This window comes from Alligator mississippiensis, chromosome 4 (genome assembly GCF_030867095.1).
Source record: "Alligator mississippiensis isolate rAllMis1 chromosome 4, rAllMis1, whole genome shotgun sequence".
Taxonomy (NCBI): domain Eukaryota; kingdom Metazoa; phylum Chordata; order Crocodylia; family Alligatoridae; genus Alligator; species Alligator mississippiensis.
Genome location: NC_081827.1, coordinates 14,582,775 through 14,595,928, shown reverse-complemented (window position 1 = coordinate 14,595,928; position 13,154 = coordinate 14,582,775). Strand labels below are relative to the sequence as shown.

At 45.6% G+C, this 13,154-nt stretch overlaps 1 protein-coding gene across 6 annotated transcripts in view; it reads left to right on the top strand.

Annotated features, from left to right (window-relative positions):
• Nucleotides 1-9,122, top strand: part of FRMD4A (FERM domain containing 4A) — a 283,978-nt gene extending 274,856 nt beyond the window's left edge. For 4 of the 6 annotated variants that reach the window (XM_019487548.2, XM_019487547.2, XM_014607558.3 and 1 more), the window contains exons 22-23: nucleotides 1,131-1,227; nucleotides 5,424-9,122. In XM_019487548.2, the coding sequence (XP_019343093.1) occupies nucleotides 1,131-1,227; nucleotides 5,424-5,526 (200 nt within the window). In that variant the 3' untranslated portion in view covers nucleotides 5,527-9,122. The other 2 variants (XM_019487549.2, XM_019487546.2) reach the window with 1 other exon arrangement.
• Nucleotides 9,123-13,154: the final 4,032 nt, after the last annotated feature.

Sequence of the window (13,154 nt, the reverse complement as noted above, 5' to 3'; positions counted from 1 at the left end):
GTATTGAGACCAGTTTTGCAAACCCATTAGTTTTAGATAGGACACCCAGAAAGAAAGCATTAGTTAAAAATACTGTCCCTGTGAGTTCCTGTGAGATTTACTTAAGGCTGTACTTCACTAAAACCGTAGAACATAATTTATTTGCTTTCGGTGATCATGGCACATCATAATCAGAGGGCAGTCTAGGTCTGGTCCTCTAATAGCCAGCTGCTAGAATATGAAGAAAGGATGATGCTGACCCATAGAGCCATCTGTTAAGACAGAACAAATTAGACTTTGCACTTTTCTCATGTTTAAGCTACAGGTAAGAACAGCAGCTTGTGGGAGGAGGCTTGTGAGAAACAATCTGACTGTACAGCCAAGGCAGATCAACATCTATTGAACTTCAAAGATTATACTCTTGGGAAAGTGTTACACAGAGCTCAGCTTTAGGACACAATGATCATAAGATGGGGTTCCCCTCTGCCCCCATAAATCCCTGTAGTAGAAATGCCCCACAAAATTAGTGCTGCTATTACAGTATTTGTGCACAGAAGTCCTCATTAAGATCATCTCTCTTCTGGTCCTACATTTATGATTTCACTGTGGCCTAATGTGAATGAATCTTATGACAAATGCCTGAACTCTAGAGTTTGGAAGCTCCCTGCCAGAAGCCCTGCCTGCTGCTAGCACAGGATTTCGCACATGGCCCCTGAGATGCCTATGCCACCTGCACTGCTAGCTTTGGCCCTCCCCATCAGACCCGGTGGAGGAGCAGCTTCCCAGTCACTGCTGTAGCACTGAGAATTACCTGCGGTACCAGCAACAGGACAAACTGGTTCACTTTCACCCGCTGAGAACATGAGCCTCTCTCATGGAAGGACCTTTGCCATTAAGGAGACTGGGGCAGGACAAAATGTTCCTACCCACATGAAGGCAGAGTCAGGAGCACACGCTTGCAATGCTGAGCTAGCTATTCACTCGCTGCTCAGGGAGCATCTGCCAACCTGTGCAAACGGCCACAGCTATGCGTGCTGCACCGACTCCCCACTGGGTTGCAGGTCATCTGGGCTGTCAGGGATGAAATACCTTGACCCTCCTCCTGCCCTCATCTAACTGGTTATTTTTCCCCCATCTTCCTTGTTTTTCAGCTGCCTTACCTCACAGCCAGAGGAGCTCGACACCATCTAGCGAACTAGCAGCTACACCACCAAGCAGCCCCCACCACATCCTGGCATGGCAGACTGGGTGAGTCTCAGGGCCTGAGAGCTAACATCCCTCAGTGTCCCAAATCTCTTCCCTTCAAGGAAAGAATCCCAAAGGAATAAGACCTCTCAGGCAGAAAGTCTCTTCGGGAACCAGGCCTTTTCCTGAGGGCAAGGGGAGGACACTTGAGAAGGAGGATGAATGCATAAGGCAAGGGAACACCGTCAGAGACTCAGTACCTCATTTGCAGGGAGAGATCTTCTATTCCCCATTCTCGCTTCAGTCCAAATCTAGCAGTGTAGAGAGCACTCCTTTTATCTAGTGCTGGCAGGTGTATCTTCATGTCACCTGCTTTGCTCTCTCTGGTACCAGGTGAATGGTGGGAGACAGATGGTCCCCATCACCTTACACAGCCGAATTGTCTTTATAAACATCCCCCTGGTCACCCCAAGCCACTGGGACAGCTACTCAGACATGGTACAGGTACAGCTGGAAGCTTAACTATAGTAACTCCAGTACCTGGGGATGAGGAAGAAAGCTTCCCCAGGGCACAGGTCCTGCAGGACCTTCATTCTGTTCATTTGTCTGATGGTGTGAAGCAAAGATCCTTTCCTAGATCCACCCAGCCTCCCGTTTCCCTGTATGCTGCCAGTACATGATTCTGTGAAATTACAAGAAGAGACTTCCTGGCCCCCCACTTTAGAAGCACTACCCTAGGGAAGGTTAATTGTCCTCCAGCGCATAGGTTCCCAAACACCGGGCCACAGCCTGGTACCCAGCCGCGGCAGGTTGGCTGCCGAGTCATGGCACAAGCCCCCCCGCTTGGACCCCCATCTGTCCGCCCAGGCTAGTGGCTTCTGGAGTTGCAGCTGAGCTTCCAGGGTTAAAGCTGAGTGGTAGGGGAACCCCGGGAGGGAGGCCAGCTTTGCACACCCTGTCCCACGGTAAAAAAAGGTTGGGAACCACTGCTCTAGCAGTCCACTACAAACCAGGGAGCTAATCCAGCAGTCACGATAGGAGACAGACATTGGTGGGCCTCATAGTCCTTCCCTCCTCCTATATAGATTAGACTGCTGTTTGGTTTTAAAAGAGTAAGGAAAAGTTGGTCACTACACTTGGTTTCCACTGAGCATCTACGCTAAGACTAGACCTTGAAACAGATGGGAACAAGGGGGAGAAAGAACAGGACCTCAGCTCCTGAAATAAATCCCTTTGCACTTCTAAATGCTCAAATATGAATTCCTGGGATCCAAATTCACCAGTTGTATTTTGAGGTCCCAGTCCAAAACTAGAAATCAGTCTATAATTTAGAGGTACACAAAACATTGTAATACCTGAAACTTCTGCCGGTTTGCCAGACAGCTGAGATTTCCATCATTTGAGGTCTTAGTTTTGATTCTGCCTCAACCTCTATCACCATCTGGCCTTATCCCTCTCTGTTAGTAAGGCTGATCTGAAACCAGTTGAGAAGTTTTGTTTTGAAGGCAGCCAACAACTTAAGGACTCAGCATCTGCCATTCAACAGAACTGCTCCCTGGCTTTCACATCAGAAGGATATCAGAAATCCACAGCTAGTGGAAACAGAACGACTTTAATCGTTATCATTTAAAGAGACTGTACAAAAAAAAAGTAATGGGAGATAAATTTGTGACTGGTTTCATGCTTGGAAAAAATCTAAGTTTCCAAGAAGCAGGTCCGGTTTATTATTGGGCGCCTAATGAAAACTTTGCCGTTGTTACTTTCTGGCATGAATCCAAGATGTAAAATTCTGCCTGACATGTTTCCTTGTCACTAACTCTTTTGTCTCAAAATGATTCACCAATTTGTTTTCCCACTGTATTAATAAGCTCTTAACAATGCTTGTTTCACTTCTTCTCCTTAACATTTCCTCTCTGCTCTTTCCTCCTCTTGTTTTGCTCTCCTTTGTTCAGAGAAGCAACAGACAACTCACCCACTATGGATGAGTCTCAGTCTCCAACTCACCAAAGTACTGATGAATAGAGGTATAGTAAGGGAATGTTTTGTTCTTTCATCCTTCTGCCCTGTTGCTTGCATTCTGCAAATACAGTGCAAATAATTTTGACGCCCTCCTGTCTGTACGAAGCAACCACTTGAGCTGCGTGGGCCTTTGTCTGAGAGCGAGGTTTTGTTCAGCTCCTGCAAGAGCCAGCTGAAAGCATTTATCTGTGAGCTTCATTCTGCAGCTCTGTCTCACCCATTCAGCACATTTGTAGTTCCTCTTGGTTAAAGGCCTCACGCCCGCTTGCTTTGCAATGCAAGTGGCCAGGCTGGGCTCAAGTAAGCACAGAGCACTAAAGGGAGCAAGAGATGCCTCATTGCCAGACAGTTTCAAAGCAGTCTAAGCAAAGTGCTGAACCAAAATGGGGAGCAAGAGCAGTTCCTCATACTTTTGGGAGTAGACTGCAGAAGGCCTGGATACATTTCTAGGTGCAGCTGCATGCTTCTTGCAGGACCCTGGGAAAATCCCTTGTGCTCCCCCTCCCCATCTGTACCATGGGGATGATATTTTCTGACCTCACAGCAGGGCCGAGAAGATAAAACTGTGAGTGGAGAGGCATTCTGACCACTACAGTAATAGGGCCAAGTACACAGATGGATAGGAAGAGTCCTGCCCTGGCTCATGGGGAATGGAAATTGGCCCAGAAAAACTTGCAGTAGCTGTGAAACTCCAGTCTCTTACTTTACAGTTTGACAAAATGGAATATGCTGCTTGTTTCGAGCCCAAAAATATATAATTAACCCGTAAACTTGTGCGTTCTAATAAGGGGTTTGGAACCAGGAGGCTATTAAAATGCAGCTGAGCTGCTTGGTTTTACCTTAGACAGATGGCTGCTGCCTTGGGTGTTAACCAAAGCAGCAAGGGAACTGGAGAGAGAAGACCAGAAATGCTAAGCTGCTTCAGCCCTGGGGCTTCCTGGCCCTTGAATCTGAGCCTCCCTAGCACGGAGGACACAGCCACAAGCATCACAGCCACCGAGTTCTCAGGGATGAGCTTAGAGGCAATGGCAATGCAGGATCTGAGAGCAGGAAGCTGCTCAAAAGTCCCTGTACCCAGCAAAAGTGTTGGACACTATGGGATAGGTGCTTCCCTGTACAGCCACATACTGGAACCCGGGCATGTGTCATACCAGGCGATTTAGTGCCATTGGTGCCTCAAGCAGCATTTCCTCGCACCATGTAGGTGTACCCCACACATGGCGTTCTTTAGCTAAGCAGAAACACGCCGTGATGTCTTTCCAAAAGGGCAACCCCTGTATGTCCTAGAAAGTCCTTTGCTGTTTTGGCAACGGAAGGATGTTCTGATGGAACAGGCTGCTGTGACATGCTGGGGATGGTAGAGTCCTCGCAGGGTGCAAGTGTCCTGATCCTACTTGCTAGTGTAGGCCTCCTTTTTATAAGGTCACTGATATGAGAAAGCAAGCCAGCAGGCAGTCCTGACATCTGTTCCTGGTACTTCCTTGTCTAGAAAGTATCCCAACAAAATGTTTCTTGCTCCTTGTCAAGTCGGACATGGAATCAGCAGCATTTATTTTCCCTCAAGTCAACAGCCAGCCCCTCTGGCTTGGAGGTGGGGAGGGGAATCACCAGTGAGAAACCTCCACAACATTGCTGCTGGGATGGTGTCAGGACCAGGGCACAGAATAAGAGATGTGTGTTCATGTGTGCATATCCTATCCACCTGTATAAACACAGGAGGTTGGATGCATTTAAAGTGGAGGAAAAGGGCTTCTTGCTGTAGCTGTCCTATTCATCGTCGCATAAAGCAGTAAGCTACATGCACTGGATAAAGCCCATGTCCTTCGTCCCCTGGCTGTGCCAGAAGCACCTGTGAGTGAGTGCATTACTGATCATGGGCTTTTGTTGAATGTCATCAGTATTGATACCATGCACATACCCCCTTCCAAGAAGGGGTCTAAAGCTGTCACTGGAGTTCAGTTTCCTCTTGAGAAATGAGCCTAAGCTAGACTAACAGAGAAAGATTTCTGTTCAGCTACTATTACTTAAGTAAAAGCAAGGTCTTCTGGAAGGGCCTGGCTGCTTAGGTCCTGGACGTGGGGACTACTCTGCGAGTACCTGCAGGCCCCCATGGTGCCACTCAACATACAACACCTCATCTCCTACCCATCCCTGTTGCCTGGTGTTTTGTGTCTGCAGCTCAATCTAGGAATGCCTGCTGCCACGCTTGTTCTAATGCAAAATCTCCTTTTCTCCTGTAGGAGCTACAATGATAGCTGCTTCCTGGATGCTCCCCTCTATCCAGAATTAGCTGATGTCCAGTGGTATGGACAGGAAAAAGCCAAGCCTGGGACTCTAGTGTGAACCCCTGACCTCAATCTGATCACATCAATGCCATTTTGAGATCACCTCACTGCCTCTTCATTTGCCTTACCCAGATGCACTGTCACCCGGCACCAGCTTCAACTCTAAGCACTTTTCTCGAAAACATGATCAAGGATAACACTACCAACCACCGACCCCACAACTAGCAACAGATCTCAGTATTTCCAACCACATTGCCACGGACTAGTAGATGCCTCCTGCAGCCCCAAAGGGCATAGGTGACACATGAATAACTACACTAGTCAGCCAGGTAGTGATTAATTTAAACAAATCATGAAAACCTTTCAAAGTCTAGGCACCAGCCTAGTGTTCTGTGGCAGGTATAAAGAGTAGGATTTCTCCAACCCATGAGCTGATGGCAACACAGCATCAGTAGAAAGGTTGGGGAGACAACATTTGCCAAGTCAATCTCTTACTCCTGAAGTATTTCTTCTCTGAAGAACTGTAAAGAAAAGCTTGTCCCTTCACAGACATGTCAGAATATCACATCCAGTTCTGTGCTGCCAAAGATCCCCCCCAAAAAGGCATCAAGTCAAGCATGCTTAGCAGTTTCTTGCCACAAAAATCTCTCTCATTTAAGCCCATTTCCAGACACAGCAGTTTGCTATTTGGAAACGGTTTTAATCTTCCTTCAAGCCCTGCCAAAAACTTGGCATACCCCAATGTGATGAAGACACACTGGAGGGTGGGCTGGGATTGCTAATGCAATCTTGAAAAGCTACTATTAAACAGGACAGACAAGAAAGTTGACCAGGCTATGAACTAAAGCAGAGGCAAGTACTGCTGGCTCTTAGCTGGCACAGACTACCACAGACACAGCTATTTTTTTTTTTTGGTTAATAATTTGATAAGGAAGGTGACAAATTGCCAAAAGCCATTATTGGACTAGAACCAACCAATCAATTATAGCAGATTTATGCACAAAGTGGTTAACATGAAATCAAAAGGAAGCACAGCCTGCTTTGACATAAAGCTGCAGTCACATAACTGTTCAGCTGGTTTCATTCGCTAGCACCAGTGTAGCAAAGGGCTCGTCACCAATGTATCACTGTCCGAGAGGAGCCAGTCCGCCATTACGGGAGGGCCCCAGTACTAGTGTGTAGCAACAAGGAGACTAGGCAACATTTTCCAATTACAAGAAGGGACCGTAAGAAATCCAAGCTTATACGTTACTAACTCTTCCATGTTCCACGCAAAGTAGAGCCGTTTACCGATACCAAAAGGAAAAATGCATGAGAATGAGCAACGGAAGGAGCTGCAAGTTTACACAGACTTTTGAGCAATGCTTTATACAGGTCAAGCCATTGAACTACAAAGGCCTCAAAGACACTTTTGTAATGAACATGTGCACAATCTAGGTGGGTGTTGAAGCTGGCACATCTAGTCTTCACTACGGTGCTATGCTGTTTTTATTGCCACTAGATGGGAGTGGGGCTCCTGACCCCGTCTCTCAACTCGTGAGTGCAGATGACGATGATTTCCTATGGGAAAGGCATTAACAAAAAACGGCTGGAGGGGGTTACGGTGTGAAAAGCAGAGACTGAAGGTAGCTTTAGTTTTAAAAAAATAAAAACATAGTGTGAGTGTGTACGAGTGTATGTGTGCATGTGTTTTAAGAATAACAATAGAGTCTACCAGACAAGGAGGGCAAGAAATTGAGACACCCCAACTTGGAGCTGCCACACCTTTTTGCAACGGTAGTGCCAGAAAATTGTGCTGTATGAAACGATGAAATGACTGGACTGCTGCATAAGCCGACCTGGAACCATAATGGGCTTTTATGAACACTCGCCATTATCATTAATACTTTTCCCTGCAAAGTTAATCATGTTTATTTGAATACTTAGAGTGAATCCACACCAGCGAGTCACTGTAGGGTTTGGAGTGGGCAGTGGGATTAGAAGATGAGGGGAAACAGGCACCAAGAGGTTAAGTGACTTGGCTCCGTATCTCATAGGCATTCAATGGTGGGGCCAGGAACAAGCCACAGATCTAATTTCCACGCTCTAGCCATGAAAATTACTTCTCCATAAACTGACATTTTAACACTGCAAATTTAAAAAAAAAAAACAAAAAAAACCCACACCCCTGAAGCACGCATTAATCTTTCCAAACCCAAAGTCTGCAGAAAGCTAGAATTCATTACACTTGGAAATAAAACCATGTTTGAAAATAATCATGCGTATTGCTAACCAAGTGCTAGGCAGAACTGACAGCGCAAGCTAGTCCCCATTGTCTGAAAGGGCATTGCACCATATGGTTTTGTCTTTCCCTCTCTGTAAATTTGGATTGCTAATGAGGGAATTATTGCCTCCTCCCCCCAATTACTTTTGAGAGGGGATAGCACCAATTAGTAATGGTAGTGCCATTTGCTGGTAACTAATCTTTCCAAAGATTAAAAAGGCCCAAATTAAATCACCAACAATGCATTTAGCCCACAAATTTGAGATAGAAATAAAAATGTGCTCAGAGCCTTTCTCGAAGTAATTTTTTTTTTCCCCTCTATAGACTATTTCATTAAAAGGAGTCAAGAACAGCAGTACAATGGGACCTCGGGCACTACTCTAATAAAAATTAATTGCTCCAGAATCAGAACAGGCCCGCAGTTGTGTAGCAGGGAAACAAATAGGGTGGCAGCCCTCAAGTTCATTATGTTGGGATTGAAACTGAAAAAAAATATGTATGTGGTTTGCCTGCAATGCAAACAGGCCCAAGGAGAGGCAAATAAACGGACTGGGTTTTGCTTTGTGTTCTGCTTTTCTGTTTTTGCAAATCAAGGCACACGTGAGCCAGTCTGGTAGTAAAGACAGATTAAGTAAAACAGGTTTTACTGTTTAGCTCAATTCAGTTATACACAAAATGTACATACAATGTTAATCAGGTGCGATTAACATGTTTAAGTATAACATAGAGGGGAAAAAGAGTTATTGTATACAAGCACTTGACTACCAATTTATTGGCCCCTCATTACCTTTTTTTTAAAGGAAGCCCTCCCCATTCTGAAATAAAGCCACTATTGCATTCTTAGTCTACATGTATGAAGCTCCCTCTGTTTAGCCAGAAGTGTGGTGTTTTCTCAGACACCACCCTATGTTGTGAGGCAGGGTTTATTTTTAAATGATATTATATGCAGTCGAGTGTTAAAAATGTTGAAAAGTTCAAATCTGTTTTCACTCTGTATTAGTTTTAGTTCTGGACATAGCAAACCCCATTCAGGTGCTATCAGATGACCAGTTACTGCTTAGTTAACTAGATGTAAAGTTTTACATATATATTAATGTCAATAGTTTTATTACAAGTTGTGTAAAATGGACTCTCTAGTTTAAAAAAAAAGAAAAAAAGAAAAAATTAGGTCTCTCCTAAAACCAACTTTAGAGCATGTAAAATGATTTTACTGGATTCTGTTCAACTGTAATCAAGGAAAAAAAATATGTATGTTGTAGAAAAAGTTGCAGAATTAAAAAAAGATCTGCTTTTAATTTATTCTTTTTGTATTAAGAATTTGTATAGTTACCTCTACATTTTGCAAAATGGTGTTGTCAACACTTCCTTATTAAAGCATTTTCAAAATGAAATGTTGCCATGGCTGTTTTAGATGTGGGCAGAGGGTCCATTGCAAACAATGCTCAGCTGTACCAGGATGTTGGTTTGGTCTAGTTACATCCAGACTGGGGCCACGATTGCCAAAAAGGGACCTGTGTTTGAGGCACCTTGGAAATGCTGAGCACCCATGAAGGAAAAAATATCAGGCTCTGCCTGCTCTTTTGCCTGTTATCTGTCCTGACCTGTCCCAAGAATGTCCGTGGGCTCTCTCCGACTGTTTCCTTAAATGTAATTCCTCACTATCTAGGACATGATGGCAAAAATATTTCATTTTAATCTGTAGAATAAAATAAATCAATGGGTCTGTGACAGGGTCCAAGGGTGCTAGCTAGTTCCCAGCAGACAGGGTTCACTTCTGCTAAACTTTCCTTTTCGCAGATGACTGTTGGCAAGACTGTGATTAGGAGCCCAAGAAGGCTGCTGCTGCTGCTGCCACCGCCTGCCAGTCAGAGGAGCTAGGCCGAGTGCCAGCTCAGTGAAGACTTCCCTTTTATGCTCATGTTAACTCTCATGGAGTCCAGCGCACTGTCCCTTGAAAAAAATGCCCTTGCTGCTTACCTCCTGGTTTTGCTTCTGCCAACTATTTTCTGCCCAGCACCTTACAGAGACAGCTTCTGGCCACATTTCAGGGTTGTCTGCCTACAGTATCTGTTCCCTTTCTACACTGTCTTGCTTACTGGCTACTGACATTGCTAAATATCCAATACAAAATACCAGCATTTGTTTTTTCCACCACCTAAACCAGGTGTCGGCAACGTTTTTGGCCAGAGTGCCAAAAACCCTCCAGTCTCCACCCACGCCTCAACTTGGCATGCCAGAGGTGGGGGAGTCACTTGGGGCCCGATCCTCATTGCTGGCAGCAGCTGCACATGCTCCTCCAGGCAAACTGCAGGGGAGAAGTCAGGGCAACCCCAACCCCACCCCTGCCAGGCACCACAAAGCATGCATGCAGCTGCTGCCACCATGGAGCCAGTGCCAGGGCTGCAGAGTCCGGTGCAGCTGTTTGCAACCAGCCCAGACACTGGGCAGCTGCTGCCTGCCACGGAGTCCAGACTGCTTGCAGCCTCCCGGTCACAGCCCAGGATCCATGGCCCACAGCAGCTGCCCAGAGCCTGGGCTGGCTGTGTCGTGCCAAGGAAAATGGCCTTGGGTGCTATCTCTGACATGCATGCCAAGAGCTGCTGATCCCTAACCCAGTCACTACCACAGCTGCAAAAACCTCCAAGCTGGGCCCAGGCCTTGCAGCCACGTGTATAAATCCAATTAATACAAGCACCTCCTCTGCAGACATCTGCTGAAACAAGAATGAAATCATATATTCCATTAACCAGCCTTGGGAGCCAATAAAGGAGGGTGTTACTACTGGCAAGTAGCAGCTGCCCATATGGAAAGGAAAAGAAAGAGGGATTCCTAGGAAGCCCTGCCACATTCACTACCTGCAGGTGTTGCTGCACTGGGCAAAACAAAAGGTCTTATCATGGCCAGCAAGTCCAGATCAGGGGATGGGGAAGGGACCATACTCGGAAGCACCCTGGAGGCTACATACAAATGGGAATAAATAATCACTGTGACTTGCGAGTCTGTTGCCACTCTCACGCACCCTATGAACTCTGCTGAGGTTTCTGCTGCCTCCTTCACCCACTCCCAGCTTCAAGTATTTTTCCAGCCACCCCATAAGCATTACAAATCAATACACATTAGTCAACATGCAACAAGTCTCCTACCTTTCACTACCGAATCCTAAATCCTAAGTGCTCTATGAACCAATCGGTCTGTAATGTCCATATATGGCTGTGTGCTACTTCCCTGTGACACCACATTTGGTGGCCACTTTTACTGTAGCATGCAAGCTCCCTGGGTCTGAAACAGCCCAGGCACAGTGCAGAAGAAACTACGGACAGCATATACTGTAACGCTTCACATAGCAGCTCTGCACTAGCATAACTATGGGAAGATTTGAGCGACTTTGCACTTTCATGCACTCAAAAGGAAGACCTCAAAGGACTTTCTTGCTATAGCTGACAGCTTTCTGGTAATACCATCGAACTTCTGGCAGGTGTCATCCAAGGTACAGGCAGGAAGACAGAGACTCAAATCTAAAAATCCTAACTGTAATTGTAATAATTTGCCTTCAAATAGAACAGTAAGAAAACTAGCCAGGGATTCAGCCATCGCCAAAGGGCTCAATAAGGGATTCTTGCTTAAGAGCAGTTTCTCCTCAGGGTAAGGGAAGCCCAAATGCCATCTGCTACACCTCCCCTTTCCAGCAGTTTTTTTTAAGGAGGGTCTCTCTCACTTTTTCTTTTCATACAATAGCCCAAATACAGCACTGTCTTACCACTACAGTGTTGGTCTGGCAGTTAAGATCTAACTAGCTCTTCAACGACATTAAAATTGAGCTGCCTGAAATCTAAAACCAAGTTCTTTATGACAGAGACTGGGCCTGCCTTTGTGTCTGTACAGCACCCACCACAATAGCAGCCCTGTCTCCTATTTTGGCCAGGCCCTCTGGACAAGCCTGTACATAAATAAGTTCGTGTCAACATTTTTCCTTCAAAGCTTCCATTTTGGCATGGCTTACCGATATACTAATACAAGCCCTTCATGCAACAAGGGGGGCAGACGGACGTAACAACAGCATTGCTACCACAGAATACAAATACAAGCTGGGAGGATGCAACTGGACATTCATTCCAAGTCTGCAGCAATACGCACATAGCAAAATCACTTCCACTTGATCCAATCCCCTCTTCCCCTCCCAGGTCAAAGACTCATGCACACTGAACAGTGACAGCAAAACTGGGGCTGTGCACTCCCAAACAGCAGACTCCCCTTCCCCTTTTGAAGTGCTCGACATGTACATTTGTCTACCCGCAAGAACTGTCAGTACAGGTTAGTCTAGGCACAGGAAACACAGGGTTTATGCACCTTCTAGATGGAGCGAGACTGTACTGGTGTTTAGGGAAGTGGCCATTCTGGACAGTTTCTGAACATGTGCAGTATCTAGTTGCCTGGGGATCTTCCCAGGTGAAAAGACTCGCAAAAAATAATCTCAACGTCTTAGTAATTTTATGGCTACTATGGAAGGTGGCACAGGACCTAAAACCCACAAGTGCCACTTGGTCAACCTAGAGGTGAAAGAGGACTACTCTCTGTGCCTCAATGGCTACTACGTCATGGAGGGGACCTCATCTCTGCTACCCCCCTAAAGGCTGCTATGAGACTGATTTAAAGATGGGGAGGCACTTAGATACCATGGTAACAAGGGCTTAAATACCTTCAATAAAGAGCAACTGCAAATCCCAAGTCATCCCCATTCTCACTGATATCACCAGCGATACCTCTGCAAAGGTAAAAACTGCAAGTCTTTGATGAGCCACCCAACAATGGCATTTTTGGATGCAATTTATGCACACCGTTGTGTGTACCACGTTACTCAGTGAAACTGAATCTTTGTTGCCTCCTGGCCTCAAAAGTCCCGGAATATGATCGTTCTAACTTCATCTCCTGCAATACCAGGGAGCACAGTTATTCCATGACTGTACATTATTAAGTCCATGAGGAATAATATACAGACAAGCTTGACTCCTATTAGGCAAAGCTCTCTGAACAGAAAGAATTATTCCAGAGATGCTGCTTCAGGACAGGAAGATGAGGTAACAAAGCCACCACTGTGCGTCGATTCGTTTTCTCAGCTGACTCAACATTTCCAAAGCATGAAAACGTGAAATCTGCTGCAATGTTTTGTCACACGAATGGGCACATTGGAGCTCCCAGAGTCCTAAAATTATGCAAGAGTCTCAGCTTTCATTTAAAAAGTTTCTAGCCCTGGGGCTAAAGAGAAAAGCTTGAAAATCTGAGCCCTTTTTGCCAGCTCTTGGAAACTTTTTGATTTAAAGCATCATGAATTTCAAATGTTATGGGGAAGACATACTTGCACTGCTTTGGTTAGAAGCCTACACTTGAAGGCACTTCAGCATGGGCCAAGTAATTTTTCGTGTCTA